The sequence below is a fragment of the Lotus japonicus genome, chromosome 6, assembly GCF_012489685.1.
Source record: "Lotus japonicus ecotype B-129 chromosome 6, LjGifu_v1.2".
NCBI classification, from domain to species: domain Eukaryota; kingdom Viridiplantae; phylum Streptophyta; class Magnoliopsida; order Fabales; family Fabaceae; genus Lotus; species Lotus japonicus.
Genome location: NC_080046.1, coordinates 9,660,218 through 9,681,489, shown reverse-complemented (window position 1 = coordinate 9,681,489; position 21,272 = coordinate 9,660,218). Strand labels below are relative to the sequence as shown.

Below are 21,272 nucleotides of genomic sequence, written 5' to 3'. Positions count from 1 at the left end.
GCTTGTGGATCACTGTATCTCCAATACAAAAATGCAGGTACTGTGGAATGGTGAAGCCTTAGACTCTTTTCAGCCTGAAAGGGATATCCGGCAAGGGGACCCAATATCCCCTTATCTATTTGTGATGTGTATGGAGAGACTATCTCAGATGATTAGCACTGCCCTTGAGTTAGGGCTTTGGAAACTGATCAAGATCCGACGGGTTAGCCCTGAACTCTCTCACCTAGCTTTTGCGGATGACTTGATTCTCTTCGCTGAAGCGTCTCTAGATCAGGTGGAAGTGATAGGAACGTGCCTGGATATGTTTGCTAAGTGCTCAGGTCAGAAAGTGAATAAAGAGAAGACTTGAATATTCTTCTCTCGTAATATTCATGATACGGTGCGCTAAGAGATCCGTGATGGCTTTGGTTTTCAAAGGGATGCGAATTTAGGTCGCTACCTTGGTGTTCCAGTTGGGCAACCGAGTTCGAGGGTGGCCACTTATGACTATATCCTGGACAAAGCTAAGCAGCGAATGAGTAGTTGGAAAAGCAGTAAATTATCTTTTCCGGGCAGACTTACTCTCACTAAATCGGTGCTTCAGTCGCTGCCAAGCTATGTGATGCAAACGGCGCCGCTCCCGGTGTCTTTGTGCGATAGCTTGGATAAGGTGAGTCGATCCTTCATCTGGGGTGAGTCAGCGAATTGCAAAAAGATACATTGGAAGAGTTGGGAGGGCCTGTGCCGACCCAAGGAGATGGGTGGCCTTGGGCTTTGACAATCTTGTTTGGTAAACCAGAGTTTCATGATGAAAGCTGCTTGGAAGTTGTGTACAGATGAAAACAGCTTGTGGGTGAAGGTAGTCAGGTCCAAGTACGGATGTGGAGGAGATTTACTGCCGCGAGTGGATAGGAATAAACCAGGATCTCGCTTCTGGAAGGGGCTAAGTGAAGGTTGGTCTTCTCTTGAACCTAATCTTTGCTGGCGAGTGCGTGATGGTAGTCGAGTTAATTTCTAGATGGATAATTGGATTCCCAGAGTGGGGAAGTTGTGTGATCAGTCTTGGGCTCAAGGATGGGAGCTTTGCCCTTACCAGAGAGTTACTGATTTCGTGACGGGTACTGGTGAATGGGACTTCGTAAAATTACAAAACTAGGTGCCCATGCAAATTCAGGATGTTATCATTGGGAGCCAGCCGCCAATCACAGATTCTGGTTCGGATTCGGTTGCTTGGGCTCACTCAGCGAACGGAAATTTCTCAGTTTCCTCGGCTTATGATGTGATTGCAGGGCATAATCTTTTGAGCCCGTGTCCAGCGTCGAAAATGGTGTGGAAGTGGAAAGGGCCATATCGCATTAACCTGTTCCCGTGGCGAGTTGTTTCTGGGTGCTTGGCAACCAACCAGGAACGATGCAGGAGACATCTAGCCACGTCTGCTAATTGCGCATTATGTAATGGCTTGGAGTCAGCCATTCATGCTCTTCGGGACTGCAATGTGGTGAGGAATGTTTGGTTGCGCTTGACCAATATGACTGGGAGTCCCACCTTCTTCACGCAGGGCTTGATGGAGTGGATTAATTCTAATCTTACGGTCTCTGGAACTGGTTTCGGGTTTCACTACTGGAGCCTGGTGTTTGGGATAGCATTGGATTCAATCTGGTATGCGCGGAATAAAAAAGTTTTTGACGGTGTTGATATGACCGTTGAAGGGATGGTTAGCATGATTTTGGCTAAGGTGACGCACTACCGTGATGCCATTCGCTTGGCACCGGTAACGCGAGTGATCCGGCCGGAGGTGACTGACCCTCACATCCAGTGGTTTGCTCCAGCTGAGGGTTGGGTGAAGCTCAATTCTGATGGTGCTTACTCCGCATCATCGCGCTTGGCATCTTGTGGTGGTATAGTGAGGGACCATTTTGGAGCTTTCGTTTTAGCCTATGAAAAGAAGCTTGGATCGTGTTCTGTTCTTCAAGCTGAGTTGTGGGGCATTCTGTGTGGGGTGCGGATTTTGAAGGATAAAGGTTTTACTCGGGTTGTCTTGGAATCAGATTCGTCGTGCTGCATCCAGCTTCTGTCGAGGGGGTGTGATGGTTCTCATCCTTGTTCACCTATGGTGTCTGAGATTTGCAAGTTATTACGGACCTTCACCCAAGTGGCTTGGGGCCATGCTTTTAGGGAAGCGAATTCAGTTGCAGATGCTTTAGCGAAGCATGGGATGAGTCAAGGGCCTCCGTTTGTTTGAGTCTCTTCCTAGTTTTTGTTCTGTGCAATTTATGGCAGATAGTGCCTCTACAGTGTATTTTAGAGGTTTGTAGTTTGGGCTGTTAAGCCCACCCCAACCATCGAAAAAAAAAACTTACAAAAGTGGTTAATTATTTGTGCCACTGTATCCACTTTTGACTTTTTAAATAGAGTTATGTTGTTATATGCACTGTTTAATTTATTTAGTCCTAACGAAAAATAATTGAATGCATGGTGGTGGTAACGATGATGACGGTGGTGGTGGTAGCTACGGCGGTGATGGTGCCGTTGTAAGTAGAAAATAAAAATAAACCTGTTTTCTATATCGTAAAAATTTCAAAATTTTCAAAAAGATGATAACAGTTTTTTCAAACCAAACAGTCTCTTACCTTGATTCTGTTATATTTAGATTTGAAATATTGTTGTTATAATTATTTTATTAATCATCTTCAAATCCATGTTTTTTTTATAGGAGTTTCATCGAAAAAAAAGTTAAATTGTAGGAGTACTAAGCTTAACGATATAATTTATTGGTGTTCCAGTCTAAAACTCTGGTTAGGGCTAAGCAATTAGGCAATAAAAGTAGAGAATGACAAAGTAATAAATGAGCAAAAAAATGTTGGATCCCCCACCGCATGGGCGGTGTCCTCTTTATATATTGTGAAGTTTTGACCCGTTCGGGTCATGGGTCGCCTGGCCCAATAGTACAAATTCGGTAAGCCCACTTAATACAAAGGTTGTAAGCCCAATAACAGTACACAAGCCCACAAGACACCTAATCTTAAAAGCCATTTTAAGGTGCAGCGTGTCTTTTAAGTAAGCCCACAATACAATACTCAGAGCCCCTAAACATATAAAGTCAGTAACGCTAAACTTAAATAACTGTTACATGCAAAAGATGTCACATAATAAACGACACAAGCTTCGCCCTTGTAACAAGCAAAGAAAGCTCCGCCCTTTTCAATAAGCAAAAGAAGCTTCGCCCTTGTTGATTACTGAAGTTACTCCATCTGCTCTCTTTTTTAAGACTCTGACCGAGATCTCTTCCCATCACTTCGCTGTCATATTCCTGTCATAATCACAAACAAGATATGCAAATATTTTGAAACTTGAAACTATCCATTATACCTCATGATGAAACGGCGCCTGACAGTTCCCCAAAACCCACATCCACTCAGCATTAAATTCCCACTGACATTTCTTCACAAACGGTACAAAAGTAATAATTATTTAACATAAACTCTACACACCCGTTCATTTTCCAGAAAACGTTTCATGGGTAGAAATTGATGGACCATCAAGAGACACGTCTTGGAAATTACCACCTCTACTAACGGGTGAATCGACGCGCCTACTCTTCACCACACTATAAAGTCTGACCTTAAAAACCCTTTTCTTACCAACCTCCACCTTTTCTACCCCCAGTAATTCTCTCTAAAGCTTCAAACAACATTTGCAGCCTTGCCTCAAGCGCTTGAAGAATTTCTGGGAATTTCTCCAGAAACACTCCCACCTCCTTCCAGATTTTGTCACCTCCCTTCCTGGTAAACTCTTCTCCCCTTAACTTTTACTCATCTTTTCTACTTTTCTTTATTTTTCATATCCTGCTTCCTCCCATTTCTCTTAAACCCCTTCCCTGTTAAACTTAAGGTACCCTATCACTTTCTGAATATGATAATTTCCCCCAAAACTCACACCTAAATACCCAACCCACTTCGTCACTTACCCACTGAAAATTCCTACCTGACAAACCCCATTTCCTCTTGATTTTCAGGAAACCCTGCTCTCAAAAATGGTTGCAAAAAATCCTCGAAAATCACCTAAGAAACGTAAAGAGCCTCCAGCCGCCGACTCCTTATGGATCTCTCGGGCAGTTGCTACTAGATACAGCGACTTCTGTACTATCCCCAAAATAATGGATTTGATAACCAAATATAATTTTAGGGCTGACGGTAATGACGCCCATTTAGACATAGTTTCCTGCGCCCCCGACGAACCCTGCTGTTTCGGTGAACCTGACCCTAACGGCAAAAACCATACTTACTTCTTTAAAACTATGTTTCAAGACCTTGACTACAAACTCCCCCTTCCAGACTTTACCTGCTCAAGCCTAACCTTGATGAATATCGCCCCTACTCAACTTTCTGCTAATGGTTGGGCTTACCTTCGAGCCTTTGAATTACTATGCATCTGCTTAGGCGTAATACCAACATGCAAAAAGTTTTTCTCTTTCTTTGAAACCACCGGCATGAAGGTGAAAGGCGAATATATTTCCTTGTCCTCTGCTAGGGGGTGTGGAGTATTCACCCTCTTTAGAAGCAACTTTAAACACTGGAAATCCAAGTTTTTCAAACTAAAAGAATCCGAACGGAGTAAAGATGTTTTTTACTTTGACGATGGAACCCCTCGATTCCCTTTCTATTGGACCGATAAGCCCCAACTTATCCACAAAGTTCCCGAATCCTCTCTCACCCCTGTTGAAAAATATGAAGTTGACTTCTTGTCAACGATTCACTTGAACCTTTATGACTTCTATGAAGCATTCAAGAAAAGAAACTTAGCCCAATATGTTGGTAAGAACATTCCTTTTGGCTTAATTCACCCCAAAACCCATGTAAAATCCTAACGTTGTTTTCTTATTTTACAATTTGCAGCGAAGATGTCTCGCCTTACCGAAGATGACATTCTCCGTTTCCGCCGCGAACAACAGGCGTTGAAGAAAAAGCAATCCCCTGCTGAGTCTCTAAACGAACCTGAAGGGAGTCAGTCTGGAACTGAAAAGAATCCAGCCCCGAAAAGTAGAAAGAAAAATCAAAATTCTGAAAAGTCTGCCGAGAAAACTACCATACAAACTTCGCTGGAAAAATTCACAACCAAGGGGACGGATCAATATGGTTCCTCGAGCGCTCCACCTCCCTCGTGGAAGCATGAACTGAAAGAATTTGAGGACATGACTTCAGAAGAAATCACCTCCTTGTGGGATTCCCGCATCAACTTCAACTCACTTGTGGAGACCAACCTAGTGTTCGAAGCTGATAAGGAGAAAATGAGGAAAATTGGGCTTCAAGAAGCCTGCCAAGCCGTCATGACTAAGAGTTTGGAAATTGCTGCCATTTCCAAGATGATAGAAATTGAGTCCAACAACTTTGATGGACTTTCTAGTGCTAAGAAGCTTGAAGATAAGGAAAAAGAGAATGAAAAGCTGAAGTCCACGATGAAGCTGTTGGAAAAATCTAACAAGGCTAACGAGAAGAAAGCCGCTGATCTGGCTTTGGACCTGGAAAGGCTGAAAAAGACTTTGGAAGAAAATGAAGCCTTGCTGAAGGCGAAAGAAGAAGAAACACAAAAAATGAAGGAAGAGGCGAACTCTTTGTCCTCAGAAAAACAAATTTTGAACAAGACTGTTGCTGACCTCTCTGCTGAAGCGGCGTCTTTGAAAGCGTCCATTCTTTCCCAACTTGAAGCTGGCTTTAACAAAGCTAAGGAACAAATCTTGTTCCTAAATCCCGACATGCCCATCAAGACTGAAGGCGTTGATCCTTATGCTAGGATCGTTGGAGGAAAGTTAATCACGCCCAACTTTGATGAGGAAGAAGAAGAAGAAGAACAAGAAGAAGAAGAAGCAGAAGAAGAAGACAAAGACAACAACAACAACAACAACAACAACAACAACAACAACAACAAAGAGGGCGAAGGGGAAAGCAATTGACCCTTCTTGAGAAAAGTTGAAATGATGTTTTGTTCCCGTTGGTCTTATACCAAACGGTTGACTTAGTTTCCTGCTTTTTACTTCCTGCATCCCCTGCTTTTAATTAAATGTAACGCCCCCCTTTAATATTAATGCAACAAAGCTCAAGTTCAATCATCCCTATACTATGCTTTAACATCATCTATCCTCATCTAAAATCTTCCTAATCCTTCTTAAAAAATAATAACTCAGTAATCTAATTCGAAGGTTATTGTGTTCTCTAAACTTAAAGTACTGCTCCAACAGTATAAGAATATGAAAATAATGTACTGCGAAAATACCTTTCTTCTGGATTCGTTTATCCACAAAGGCGTTGATCTTAACAAGTTGTCTACCTCATAAAGAAGGTTTTGACAAATTTTCCCAAACTCGAAGCCCTGGGCTTATCAAAATTTTCTAACTTAAGAAAAATTGACTTTTCTTTAACAACTATTCTTTGAATTCATAAGGCCTTTGCATTTTGAAGTAAATCAAAAATAGAAAGATCAGAAGCGCAATTTGTTCTGATACAGAAATTTGCTCGCTTGGAGACTTTGTGCTTAAGTTGGACAAGCTTAATCCAAGTTAAGGCTATGCTTATGAATTCGTGGCCAAACGCTCTAGTTTTAAGAGACTTACTCTTTCTCAATTGTCTGGAATCGCCCAATTGATAGACCTAAGTTGCAAAGTAACTTAAATGCTAACAAAGCACTCAAGAAATTTTAAAAGGTTATGCCTCGTTAAAAACTCTCCCGCCCGGGGTAGAGAAAAGAGTGCATACCTGTTTTTTCATTAAAATATAACATGATGCCTCGTTAAAAACTCTCCCTGATGGGTAGAGAAAAGAGTGCATGCTACTGAGTCTATAACAAACAACCACATAGTCTTGACACTTAAACAAATACAGAAACCACAAAGTACAACACAACGTAGTCTTTGAACAGAATGAAACACACTGAAACGAACAAACAGGAAACCACTTCAACTGTAGTAGTAGCGCAAGTGTTGTGCATTCCATGTTCTTGGAACCCTGCGCCCAGATAACTCCTCTAAATGGTAAGCCCCTTGTCCCAAATCGCGCAGCACTCTATATGGACCTTCCCAGTTAGGTGTCAGCTTTGAATCAGTTGAACTCTTCGCCTTTCTGCGCAATACCAAATCGCCCACTTTCATACTCCTAGGCACCACTCGAGTATTATATCGCCTTTCTGACCTTTGTTTGACTGCAGTCTCCCTTAAACGAACTTCTGCCCTTATCTCATCCGCTAAGTTCAAATCCACTAGAACATTTTCTCGATTCTGGTTTTCTTCATATGTAACCACTCGAAAAGTCATGTCTTGTATTTCCACTGGAATCATCGCATCAACTCCATAAGCAAGCTTGAAAGGTGTTTCTCCAGTAGTGGATTGGGGTGTTGTGTTGTAAGCCCAAACCACCGTGATCAATTCATCTGCCCATAATCCTTTTGCTTCGCCCAATCTCTTCTTCACACCATTCAAAATCACCTTGTTTGCTGCTTCAACCTGCCCATTAGATTGTGGGTGTTCCACTAAGGCGAACCTGTTTTCAATCCCCATCTCTGTACAAAAATCTCTGACCTTCCTGCTTGTAAACTGTATTTCGTTATCAGAAACAATAGTTGCTGGCACTCCAAACCTGCAAATTATCTTCCTCCAATAAAATTTCTTAACCTTCTCAGCTGTAATCTTCGCCATCGACTCTGCTTCAATCCACTTTGTGAAATAATCCACTGCCACCAAAACAAATTTGACTTGCGCCCCTGCTGGAGTGAATGGACCCAATATATCTACGCCCCACATTGCAAATGGCCACGACGAGCTCATTGAACTTAAAACTTCAGGAGGCGCTTTATGAAGATCAGCAAAAACTTGACACTTTTCACATTTCTTAACATATTCCATACAATCGCCCCTTAAAGTTGGCCAATAGAATCCTGCCCTCAACACCTTCGAAGCCAAAGATCTTCCCCCTATATGACTGGCACAAACTCCCTCATGTACCTCAAACATAATTCTTTCTGCATCTTCTTTACTGACACACCTTAACAGTGGAACTCCAACGCCCCTTTTGTAAAGTTGTCCACCCATCATTGTGTAGCGACTCGCTTCTCGGATCTGGTCCTTTGAAAATAGAGCTAAGTCTGATCCATCCGCTTCCATACACATTCGAATTCTATCCATCCAATCTAGAGTTGCTCCGCCTGTTGCCATCACAACATCATCCTCCTTCACACTTGGACCCTTCAAAGTCTCTTGAATCACAGACTTGTTGTTTCCTGGTTTCTTTGTGCTTGCTAGTTTGGATAATATATCAGCCCTTGTATTTTCCTCTCTTGGAACATGATTTACCTGAAACTTGTCCATCTGCTTCAACAATTCTTGAACCTTTACCAAATACTTAGCCAACTGAACATCCTTCGCCTGATAATCTCCCTTAATCTGATTTGCCACAAGCTGAGAATCGGTTTTTATTACAATACAGCGTACATTCATCTCCAAAGCCAGCCTCACCCCTGCTATTATTGCTTCATATTCCGCTTGATTGTTGCTCGCCTTGAAGTCAAACTTGAGAGATTGCTCAATAATCACTCCACCTGGTCCCTCCAAAACTATACCAGCTCCACTTCCTTTCAAATTTGACGAACCATCAACAGTTAAAAACCACTCCACCTCTTCTGATACTCTTTCTTCTGGAGACATCTCATTCACAAAATCTATTAAGCCCTGTGCCTTTATTTGTCCCTTCTTCTCAAACACTATACCAAATTCTGACAATTCGACAGCCCAAGAAACCATACGTCCTGCTAAATCAGGCTTTTGAAGTACTTGGCGTAGGGGAAAGTCAGTTTTGACTTTGATTTGAAAACCTTGAAAATAAGGCCTCAACTTTCGGGCGGTGATAATCAGAGCTAGTGCAGCTTTTTCAATTTTTTGATATCTTGACTCAGCCCCTTGTAAAGCATGGCTCACAAAATATATAATTCTCAACTCCTCGTTACATTCTTGCAATAAGACAGAACTCACAGCATTATCTGATATGGAAATGAAAATTGACAGCGGAATACCTGGAATTGGTTTCGACAATATGGGAGGCTTAGCTAGATGCTCCTTTAGAGTTTGGAAAGCCCGCTCGCACTCATCTGTCCATTGAAAAGCTTTGTTCTTCCTCAAACACTGAAAGAATTTAGCCGCCTTACTCCCTGAACATGGTAAAAATCGTGATAAAGCCGCAATTCTTCCTGTTAACTTCTGTACTTCTTTCACTGATGTTGGGCTCTGCATTTCTAGAATTGCTTTGCACTTATCAGGATTAACTTCAATTCCTCTTCGAGTAATCATAAAGCCCAAAAATTTTCCACTCTGAATTCCAAAAGAGCATTTTTCTGGATTCAGACGCATGTTATGCTTCCTGATTTCTCCAAAAGCCTCAGCCAAATCCGTACAATGATCGCCCATTTCCTCTGATTTGACCACCATATCATCCACATAAATTTCCATGTTACGCCCTACTTGCTTTTCAAAGACTTTGTCCATCAATCGCTGATAAGTTGCTCCTGCATTCTTAAGCCCAAACGACATGGTTTGATAGCAATAATTCGCTTGGTTTGTCATAAATGCAGTTTTCTCTTCATCTGGCGCGTACATTTGAATTTGATGATAGCCCGAATACGCGTCCATCAAACTCAACATTCCAAATCCCGAAGCCCGATCCACCAACTTATCTATGTTTGGCAATGGGTATGAATCCTTTGGACAGTGCTTGTTTAAATCCGTATAATCTGTGCACATTCGCCACTTTCCATTACTCTTTTTGACCATGACAACATTAGCCAACCAAGTAGGATACTTCACCTCCCTTATAAAACCTGCATCAATTAACTTGTTAGTTTATGTTTTCACTGCCAGTGCTTTCTCTTCGCCCATTTTACGCTTTAATTGGGCGATTGGCTTCACACCAGGATTCAATGCCAATTTGTGGCAAATGAACTCTGGATCAATCCCTGGAAGATCCCGTGCACTCCAAGCAAATAAATCCATGTTTTCAGCTAACAATTGCACCAGTCTGCTTTCCTAGATTTGAGTCAAGTTAACCCCAACTTTCAGATTCCTTTCGCCCACTTTTACTGTCTTTGTTTCTTCTTCTGGAGTCATCTTAAAATCAGAAAAGCCCTCTCTCGGATGCAAACTAACCCCTTCTTGATCAACATCCACCCCAAAACTCTATGTCCCTCCTTCACTGCTCTTTTTCCCATGTGACCATACTGCTTAAAACTGTCGGAATAACATTTCCTAGCAACCACCTGATCAGCCTTCAAAGTTCCAACTCCGCCCTTGTCCAATGGGTACTTGACTGTTAAATGCCTTGTTGAGATAATCGCCCCCAGTTTGTTAAGCGATGGTCTCCCAATAAGCACATTATACGGCGATGTACACTGTACCACAAGAAACTTAATGGCAAAGGCTTTCTCATTTTTACCTTCACCAAACACGGTATTTAGCTCCACGTACCCTCTAACAAATACTTTTTCACCCGAGAAGCCAACTAACGCCCCATCATACGGTAATAAATCAGCTTCTGTAAGCCCTAACTTTTCAAATGCATCACCATATATCAAATCTGCAGAACTCCCCTGATCCAACAGTACCCTCTCAATTTCGTAATCAGCAACTTTTAACATCACCACAATGGGATCATCTTCATGAGGCTGAACTCCCTCAAAATCTCTAACAGTAAATGTAATATCGGGCTGATTGATTCCCCAATTTCCCCAGTCATTTGCATAGACAACATTAATAGAATGAACATACCTCTTTCTTGAAGAATTAGTCATACCACCTCCTCGAAATCCTCCAAAAATAGAATGAATGCGCCCCTTAGTTTCACCTCCAGCTTGCCTCTTTGGCTCAGATTCTTCAATCTCCTTCCCTGTGTCATCACGTTTCGTTGAAGTTCCAGCTCCATCTGACTCCCTTCGCCCATCCAGTTGGCGCATGTAGCCTGCCTTTATCAAAGCCTCAATTTCTTTCTTTAAGGTAAAACAATCATCTGTATTGTGTCCTGCGATTCGATGATATTCACACCACTTACTTCTGTCCACGTTGCCTGGTGGGGGTTTTGGTTGTTTAGGAAAACGAATTGTGTTCGCCTCCAAACACATGTGCAATGCTTCAGTTAAATTAACCGCAAGTGGGGTCGACCTGTCTTGTTGGTTTCTGGTCCACGTCATCGATTGTCCATAACCACGATTTCCATACGGCTGAACACGATTTCGAAAATTAGAGCGGTTATCAAAACGACTTGAATTATTGTAACTTCTCTCTCCTTTTGCAACTGCTCCGCCAGAACGTTGATCGTTAACTGCTGCCTTTTTCGAATCTGACTGTTGTTGTTGGCCAGCAACCGCCGCACTCTTGCGGTTTCTCTTTATGCGATCACTTTGCTCCTCCCGAATGAAACCTTGTACCCTGCTTCGTAACTCCGCCATTGTTTCCACGGGCTTACGACTTAAACTACTGTTCAGACTTCCTGATTGAAGGCCCAATTCAAAAGCAGCAATACAAATTTCTGGCATTTTATCCTCCAGATGCACTGATAGTTGATTGAAACGCCCCATAAACGATTGAAGGCTTTCATTATGCCTCTGTTGTAAATTAAACAAAGCTGCTGGAGTGACTTTTTGGGCGCGGCTAGTTGAGAATTGGGACAGAAACTTCGCCGACAAATCCATAAAGCTTGCAATTGAACGCGGTGGAAGCGTTGTAAACCAAGTCATTGCTGACTTTTTGAGAGTTGAAGGAAGCATTTTGCACTTCAGAGCATCTAAAGCGCCCACAATAACCATTTTGGTGTTGAAATACACCAAATGATCCTTTGGATCAGAATCGCCATAGTAAGAATCGAGAACCAAAGTCTTCAAGTTGTCTGGAACGGTTGTGTTCGCAATGTCTTCTGTGAATGGTTGAAAATCTACCACCATCTCTGCCATTCTACGATCGCCCTCATGCAAGCCCCGATCTTGATTGATCTCAGCGAGTTGAGTTTGTAGTTGTTGATTGTGTTGGCGAAGATCAGTTAGATCCTCCATGATCTGTTGCAAAATGTCGGGCGGAACATTTTCATGATTAGCATGATTGTCCCTTCCGTTTGCTCCAGATCGATTCACCATTTTCAGTGAGTTTGAAGCCTAGGATTGAATTCCTCGGCCCCACGGTGGGCGCCAATGTTCCGGTCTAAAACTCCAGTTAGGGCTAAGCAATTAGGCAACAAAAGTAGAGAATGACAAAGTAATAAATGAGCAAAAAAGTGTTGGATCCCCCACCGCATGGGCGGTGTCCTCTTTATATATTGTGAAGTTTTGACCCGTTCGGGTCATGTGTCGCCTGGCCCAATAGTACAAATTCGGTAAGCCCACTTAATACAAAGGTTGTAAGCCCAATAACAGTACAATTGGAATACTTCTTTTTTTATTAATATTTTATTTTCAATAAATATTTTAGATATCATTATTATAATTATATTATCATCTTCAAATTTTTTTTTTTGATACATCAGAAAGAATCAACTTCAAATTTAAATTAATTTGGTTTAAATTTGGGTTGGATCAACTTCAAATTTAAACCAAATTAATCTTAATTTATTTTAAATAAGTATAACAAATTCCAGGTGTCACTCCCATATCTCCTACTAGCAAAGTATCCGTTTACACATGATCCGTGACTATTTTTTTTCTCTTGTTTTCAATGTTTAGGCGTCATCATAAAGCTGTCAATAGTAGTTTTGACCGCATGAGCTCACGGATTTTGAGCACAAGGTGCTCGAGATCAAGGGAGGAATTGAAGAGTGAGAGCATAATGGGTCCAAACTGGCTTGATCTTCCGATAGACGTGACTGCATTTATACTTCAAAAGCTCAGTGTTGCAGATATTTTGACAAGTGCACGTCAAGTTTGCTCTTTGTGGTGGAATATCTGTAAGGACCCTCTCATGATGCGCTCCATTGACCTGACCTTATGCCGGAACTATCCAGCCTATATGTTAAGGGCCTTTTGTCGCTACGCTGTTGATCAAAGTTGCGGTCATTTGGAAGACATTACTATTGAGTATTTTGCAACTGATGATTTTCTCAAATACATAGCCAGCAGGTATGGTTTTATTTCTATTTGCTTTCTTGCATATTTTGCAACTGATGATCTTCTCAAATACATAGCCAATAGATGTTGAGAAAAGTGTAAACTGTTTAATGTTCTATCGTGATAGATTTTCCTGGCAGGCTAATCCAAGTAGTTTTTCCAAATAATTTGGTTTTATTTTTTTGAAAAGTAAACATCTCAATTTTTTAAATGATTAGTTTATTAAAATATTCTTTCTTTACTTTTTGTATTTTGGGGCTTTAGTTTTCCCAAGTACTATCATTTATATATATATATATATATATATATATATATATATATATATATATATATATATATATATTTGGTTATTTTACAGCAGCAGCCATCTGCGTCGCTTGCGGCTTCCATATTGCAGTGAAATTTCTGAGAAAGGATTGATTGAGGTTGCTAAGAAACTTCCACATTTAGAGGAACTTGTTGACATTTCATATAGCCCTCTAACTAAGGATTCACTTCAAGCTATTGGTCGATGTTGCCCACATTTGAAAGTATTAAAATTTTACAATGGTCCATTATATCCAAGTTTCAAAGATGAGGAGGCGTTTGCTATTGCACAAACCATGCCTGAACTACGCCATCTACACATTGTGGGATTTAACTTTCTCAGTAAAGATGGCTTGCATGCTATTCTTGATGGTTGTCCTCTTCTTGAATCTCTTCACATACTACATAGTTACAATATTGATTGGAGGACGAATGAAACTTTGAGGAAACGGTGTCTTGAGCATATCAAAGAGGTGCAGCTGCCACGCAAGGCATATGAGATAAAGTATTAAGATAAAAACTTCACTGGATACTACTGTTTTGAACGGCAAGGTTTTGTTCAAGAGACTCAAATGTTTGCTGTTTTAAGGGATTGGAAATGTAAGCTTAATTACACTTTTGATTCCCTACTTATATATCTTTTATGCGAAAATGGTCTCTAAATTTTAAAAAAACCAATTTTGGTCCACATGTTTCCATTGGACGGAAATGGGATGGAAAATCAAAAGTGCAAGGTAAATGTGTGAGATCAAATTAGAATTTTTGAAGTTTAGGAATCACTTTCATACAAAGTGTATAAATGGGGATAAAAAATGTAATTAAGTCTTTAATATATTTGTTTTTGCTATTTTTTCAAAGTGTAAATCAGCTTCGAAGCATATATTTTTACAAAGAAAGTCATGATTGCATGCTTGCACATGATATTTATTTGTTGCGCTCAATTTATAATTTTATTGCAAGCTTGTTTTATTGTTAATTAGCATGGAAAATCCACCACCACTGTTTATGGATTCTCCCCAGGGTGGATGCAATAGGGACTCCCAGTGTTCTGCGTCGGATCTAGATTTTGCGATCTCTGATTTTGTGAACCTTGATTCTGTGAACTCTGACCTTGTGGTCGAGCCATAGCGCAAGCTTGATGGTAGAGCTCAAATTAGAGCTCTAATACCATCTGAGAAGAAGATGCAGAAGAGAAAGGAGAACAATTGAGAAAAAAATATTGAAGGAACTGAATTCAGTTTATTCATCCTTAGTTTGGCAACGTGAACTAAAACTACATTTATACATCACTATCACTAATCAGCTAACTAGTGACAGTCTAACAGAATGCTAACTGAAAAACTAATTCACAAAAGCTACACAACTAATTGCACTTGTCGCTCGTAATAGTAGCATTAATCAAATTTCAGTTCATGCAGAGTCCAGAAGGAAACAGCTAAGCTTGTGGAAGACAATATCAGAAGGAAATGCTGCTTGTGTCAAAGTAGTTAAAGTCGTAGATGCTAAAACATAAAAATATTTTGGCTTAATCCAGTTTTTGGTCCCCAACTTTTGTCATAAATATGGCTTTAGTCCCTCGCCGGAGTAAAGGTGGGGATTGGTCCCCAGTTTTTGGCAAAATGATTGACTTTGGTCCCTCCGGCCGGTTGAGTCAACGCCGGAGCTTCGGGAATCCCATGTGGCACTGCCACGTCATTTAATGAGCTTATGTGGAATTTTTTTTTTTCATTTAAAAAAATTTAAAAACCCAGATTAATTTATCACCCTCATTCAATCTTCATCTTCATCATCCTCAACTTCATCTTACTTCATCTTTTCTTTCTTTTAGAAACCCAGAAACCCAATCTGAAACTTGCACTAATTAAATTAAATAGATCTTCTTCATCACCATTTCATCATCTTCATGAATCAAACCAGCCCACATGTGAAAGATGTTAAACTGAACAGAATTTTGCTTTTCCATTACTGGTGGAGAATTTTGTTAATCTGGATTGTTCCAACACTGGTGGAGAATTATGAGGCCTGCATTTTTCTAATTCCTTCTTCAAAACTAAAATTGCTGCATAAACACAGACAAATAGACAAACACCAAAATGCCAAAAAGAAACCCATTAGCCCCCATTGAATTCTAACAAAAAAAAGCTCTGGTCCTCGCACTTCACCTCTACGCCAGGTTCGTTTCATCGCCAAGCTCGCCGAAGAGCCGCCATTCACCAACTCACCCTCGTCGTCGCCACCCACAACACCACCCAGTTCATCATTGAAGGAGTGCCCTAAATTGAACCGGGAACACCAACCCCATCTTCACCACTGATTCTTTCTCAAAATCGCAACTTTTAACAACCCATTCCCCCAAATCCAACCTTTTATTCACTGTCAAAATACCATGACTATGGCATCCTCAAAGCCCGAACTCAGATCCAATCGAAACCCCATCCCTCAAAGCCCCTACCCATATCTGGACACTACGGTGGCTGGCCTCCATGAAGATGATGGTGGCGGCGCGATTTCGACCGAAGCTTGCATCACCGCACCAAGCCACCACGACCTTCGTCTCTTCCTATGGTTTCTGTGTCTTGGAAAAGAAAGCAAAGCATGTAATATTACAAGAATCATAAAGCAGTGGAATGGAGGAGAATGTGGAGCCTGTTGATGACAACCAAACAGGTTTTGGACATGACTGATATCAAGAGGAAGGGTCCCTTGATGATAACCAACAGGTTTTGGGGCTTCTTGATCTGAGAATGATGAAGATGAGGATAAAATTGTTTCTGATTAAGATTTTTTTATTTTTTAGAATTTTAAATAATTTCATTTTTTAAATTAATTAGATTTTTTTAAATGAAAAAATAAAATAAAAATTCCACATAAGCTCATTAAATGACATGGCAATGCCACATGGGATTCTCGGAGCTCCGGCGTTGACCCAACCGGCCGGAGGGACCAAAGCCAATCATTTTGCCAAAAACTGGGGACCAATCCCCACCTTTACTCCGGCGAGGGACTAAAGCCATATTTATGACAAAAGTTGAGGACCAAAAACTGGATTAAGCCAAATATTTTATAGCATCTTAGGGCAATTTAGATTATTATTAGGATTGATTTCTTCCCATGGATTGTGGGAAAATTTGACAGCTTTTCACTATCTGGGTATCTCTTTACAACACATTTATCTTGTATCTTCTTAATTCACAGTTGTCAGTGTTCCCAGCAATGCATGACTCATGGAAGATTATTTAAGACTTTTAACTACATTCACACCTGTCTAATTCGTCCATTCACAAAGTACATCATATCTGGCAGATTCCGTTGACCATTGAGATGACAGCTACTTGAGGAAGAATAATTTTAACATCTCCCAATTCACAAAGAAACTAACATATTTTCATTTGATACCAGATTTTGTAAATTGATATGCATGCATCATTTTGTCATCTCAAAAGAATGTAATATAACATTAATGAATTAGCCATGAATATGAATTGAAACACAAAAAACACGAACATAAGATGAGAAGTAAATATTCAGCTAAGAATCTTATCTCAATTTTGCAGTAAAATGCTGCAACCAAACTCTGAAGAAGTAATAGGATTTAACTGTGGAAGAAACTACTACACCATGAAAAATGATAACCAAGTTCAAATAAGAAACTACAGCAAGAAGCAAGGAGAATGAAGAACAACAAACTACAGAACCACCATTACAATTATTTACAACTAAACATGATCACCTCCCATCTGCTGATGTAAAGGAATCGGCTAACCCGTATGGACGCGGGGGAATGCTTGTCTGAGTGTTATCCAAGCTCGGAAGGAGTGAAGAAGAAGAAGATTCCATTTCGCTTCTACCTTCAAAGGCCTGCCACTTCTTTAGTGCTTGTGGTAAGGACAAGTCTAGGTCTATGCCATATATATCTTCAGAACTGTGTTCCGATGGTTTCCATAGCTCGACAAGAGAAGAAAGCACATTCACAGCATGACCCGTGTCGGGCCTTTGATATGGCTCTCTTGCACAACAGTGGCTTGCTAACTCCGCTACGGTGTGAATACTAGCAAGTGTTTCCTCATTGAGCTCTATTGTGCTGTCAATGGCCTTAGGAAATGAGTCCTTATTTACATACATTCTACGGAACCATGTTACCAGGTGCATACTATCCTCCGGTTGGGTCTCATCAATTGCTCTTCTTCCAGTTATCAGTTCCATCAATATTACCCCAAAGCTGTATACATCAACTTTAGTTGTCACGCGACCAGTAACTACAAGAAGATAGCAAGCGCGACAGTGTAAGAGACATTTGTCCAAAAATCAATCAACATCAAAGAAAAATTCATGCGAGAGCTAGCAAACTTTTGATCATAATAAAAAGCAAAAATATAAGATTAAACACACCTAACCAATACAAATATCTCACATCCATGGATAAGAGCAAGCCATGAGAGGTTCATAATTTCCAAAACAGCAAAACCAATGCGGGACTCTAGACATCACAATTGCTTTACCAAATGTGAAATACATAGTTACATACCAATAACATTATTGTTTGTTGATCTTCCAGTAATGGAAGTTAAGATTGCCAGGTCCAGTTATGGTGACAGAGAATATCTCTGGCCAAAATATTGACATAGAGTTTATTACATTACACAGTTGATAAAAAAGACATGTTTCATTAATTATTACCTTCCTAAAATGAAATGCATGTTGCTTAAAAAGCATTCAATATGTCTGCTTTCCATTAATGTGTAGATCAATCTAGATTTATGATGTACTTTCCCTTGAGATCTACCTAGCCATTCGCATAACAAACGTAGCCAAAATTTAAAGCAAATTAAACCAAACCTATGTAGATCATGATCAGACTATTCCCACTGGCTTCATTGGGAATAATTAAAAAATGATCTAGCTCACAAAGAACTTGAAAAAGAGAAGGGGGCATACCTGCATATTCTGGAGCCAAATATCCAAAAGTTCCCGCAATTCTTGTTTCTATTGAAGCTTTTCCTTCCGGAGCAAGACGCACAAGCCCAAAATCTGCAACCTTTGCCCTCATATCATCTCCAAGTAGAATGTTTGAAGGCTTCAAGTCCCTATGTATAAAGCTTTGATGGGCCAAGCTGTGAAGGTACTCAACCGCCCTTGCCACATCCAAGGCAATGGTCAATCTTCTATTCCACTCCAGTGGTTTCAATCCATATTCTAGCCAGTCAAAGAGATGCCTACTTAACGTCCCTTGAGGCATGTACTCATACACCAGAAGCTTCTCATTCCCATCCAAGCAGTAGCCAAGTAGAGAAACAAGATGCCGGTGGCGAACCTTGGTCAAAACAGCAATTTCAGACTTAAACTCAGTTGCACCTTTCCCAGTTATGGCCCCAGACTCCATTCTTTTCACTGCAATTTGGGTACCATCATGCAGTTCACCTTTATAGACTGTTCCAAAACCTCCTTGTCCCAATATGTTTCTCTCGCTGAAATTGTCTGTGACATTCCTCAGGACTTGTATAGAAATAACCATGTTTCCTGCTTCAACCATCTGAATGTCCCCTGTCTCACTGCTAGGTACTGTACGGGTTTCACTAACAGCGCCAACAGTGATACTTGAACCTGCAACTGTTATCTTCACACTTTCATTATCTGATCCGGAATGACGAGGGTGAACAACCAGTGCATTTGGGCTCTGAACCCTGCTTAGCCGTTTTTGCTTCATCCTAAGCAAGCAGAAAACTAGCAAACCAATCCCCAATATCAACACTACACCCCCAATCACAGCAAGCACAATTACTCCAACATGGTTAGATTTTTTGCTACCATTTTCTTCCCTTGTGTCCGGCGCTGTCGAGTTTGGTGACAATGGACCTTTAGGTGATGGGCTGGGCTTATCCTTCCCAATATCCGGGTTACCATTACTGGTAACAATCACATTGCTCTTAAAACTAGGGATCTTTCCATAAAGCTGATTGTTTGCAACATTCAATTCAGCAAGCCCAGGCAGGGAGGTAAGCTCCTCTGGAATCGAACCGGTGAGATTATTATCAGCAAGCACCAATCTTTGCAGTGATTTAAGTGAGGCAAACTTGGGTGATATAGTGCCAGTGAGACCCATCTTCTGAAAATTAACAATAGCAATGTTACCATCCTTACAAGTAATCCCAATCCAATCAGCACATGGATTATTCCCCTTCCAATTATCCGCAAACCTTTTAGGATCCCCCATAGACTGAACAATGGAAAGCAAAACATTCACCCTGTTATCACAATCACCCGGACCCGGCAAGCAAAACCTATTCGAATCATCCTCCAAATCCACCTTAACCCCAGCACCAAACACAGGCACAGGCCCCTGAAACATGTTATTGGTCAAGCTCACAGATTTGAGTGACTTGAGTCCCACCAATGAACCAGGAACAGGACCCGTGAAAGAGTTATCCCTCAAACTCAAATCCTCCAAGCTTTGCAAACCTGAGAAATCAGGTAATGACCCAGAAAAAGCATTGGATTGCAACCAAACCCGAGTCAGAGAAGTCATGTTCTGCAAAACATCAACAGCGCCCCCAAGCCTGTCAGCACCATCCTCTTGCCCGTTCAGCCAGAGAGTCTGAAGCTGCAACGAACCAAAGCTCGAAGGAAGCACACCCTCAAGACCATTGAAGGCTAAATGCAAATGGGTCAACCCCGGAAGCGCCAAGAAATCTGGGATTCTCCCGGTGATGTTGGCGGAGTTGGCGGAGAAGTTTTGCAGCGACGACGCGTCACGGAGGCTCTCGGGAATCTCCCACCGTTGGAACGGGTTGTTGTCGATCTCCACCGACTGAAGCTCAGTGAGACCGCCGAAGAAATCGTCGGGGATGGAAGTGAAGCGGTTGTTGCTGAGGATGAGAACTTGCAGGGAGGTTAACCCGTTGAGGCTTGGAAGAGGACCCGAGATGTTGTTGAACTGAAGCTCCAAGCGTTCGAGCTCGGTTAGCGTTTGGAAAGTGGTGCTGTTTGGGAGGGTTCCATGGAGGCTCTGGCGACCGATTTGGATCCGGGTGACCCGTTTTTCCTCCGAACAGACGACGCGGGTCCATGTACACGGGTCCGGGCCGGACCAGCCGAGAGACTCCGGCGGGTCGAGGGAGGTTCGGAGAGCGAGCATTGCGGCGGTGTCTGGTGAGGTTGGTTGGGAGTGAACGGTGAGGAGGAAGAAGAAGAGGGAGAGGGAGAGGAGAATGGGGAAGTGAGTTGTTGTCATCATGGTGGTGGTGGTGGTACTGGTGGTGGTGAGTGTGGGGAGAGTGAAGAAGAAGAGATGGAGATGGAGATGGAGATGGAGATGGGTGGTGGCGGAGACAGGTGGTGTGGGGTGGCATGGAGGAGAGTGGAGTGAGTGAGTGAGTAATTGAGAGAGACTGAGCACATGGGAGGTGGGGGCCACGTATCGGAAAACGCGGGCTGGCATATGACTTGTGACAATGCAAAAAGGTTGGATTTCAGTGGGTGTGCTTATGGACAATGGGCCTACTTGCCAACTTGGCATGTTCTCTTTAGATGAGATGTAAAATTGTTAGGGTGGTCAAACTAAAATTCTATACATCGCTCAATTTTGGGTTGGTCGCATTGGTAAAAATATCATACTCTAGCTCGAGAAGCGGTAAGAATAGGGGCTCCAGTTAAAGTTTGGGCTCAACCACCATCCTTTGTCTATGCATCTATGTATCTAGATGATATAAGTTAGTTTTGATCTCCTGTTAAATTTTCTCTTGTAACCAAAAAAAAAAGTAAAGTTTAGAAAACATCATTCCGTTTAAAAAAAGAGTTTAATGGATATGCATTGTTTTTATACTGACATTCAATCAATGTTTGCCACGTAGGAGAGAGTTACATTTATTTTT

The 21,272-nt window shown here is 41.4% G+C and overlaps 2 protein-coding genes across 2 annotated transcripts; one reads left to right on the top strand and one right to left on the bottom strand.

The window, feature by feature from the left end:
* The first annotated feature begins 12,820 nt into the window (after positions 1 to 12,820).
* LOC130724860 (F-box protein SKIP19-like) lies at positions 12,821 to 14,278 on the top strand. Its single transcript, XM_057576129.1, has 2 exons — positions 12,821 to 13,110; positions 13,457 to 14,278. Exons 1-2 carry the CDS (start codon positions 12,821 to 12,823, stop codon positions 13,914 to 13,916), a joined length of 750 nt encoding a protein of 249 aa, XP_057432112.1. The 3' UTR covers positions 13,917 to 14,278.
* A 2,625-nt stretch (positions 14,279 to 16,903) lies between these two features.
* Positions 16,904 to 20,932, bottom strand: LOC130722599 (receptor protein kinase TMK1-like). Its single transcript, XM_057573378.1, has 2 exons — positions 18,340 to 20,932; positions 16,904 to 17,660 (listed from the first exon to the last, which is right to left on the bottom strand). Exons 1-2 carry the CDS (start codon positions 20,915 to 20,917, stop codon positions 17,131 to 17,133), a joined length of 3,108 nt encoding a protein of 1,035 aa, XP_057429361.1. The 5' UTR covers positions 20,918 to 20,932; the 3' UTR covers positions 16,904 to 17,130.
* Positions 20,933 to 21,272: the final 340 nt, after the last annotated feature.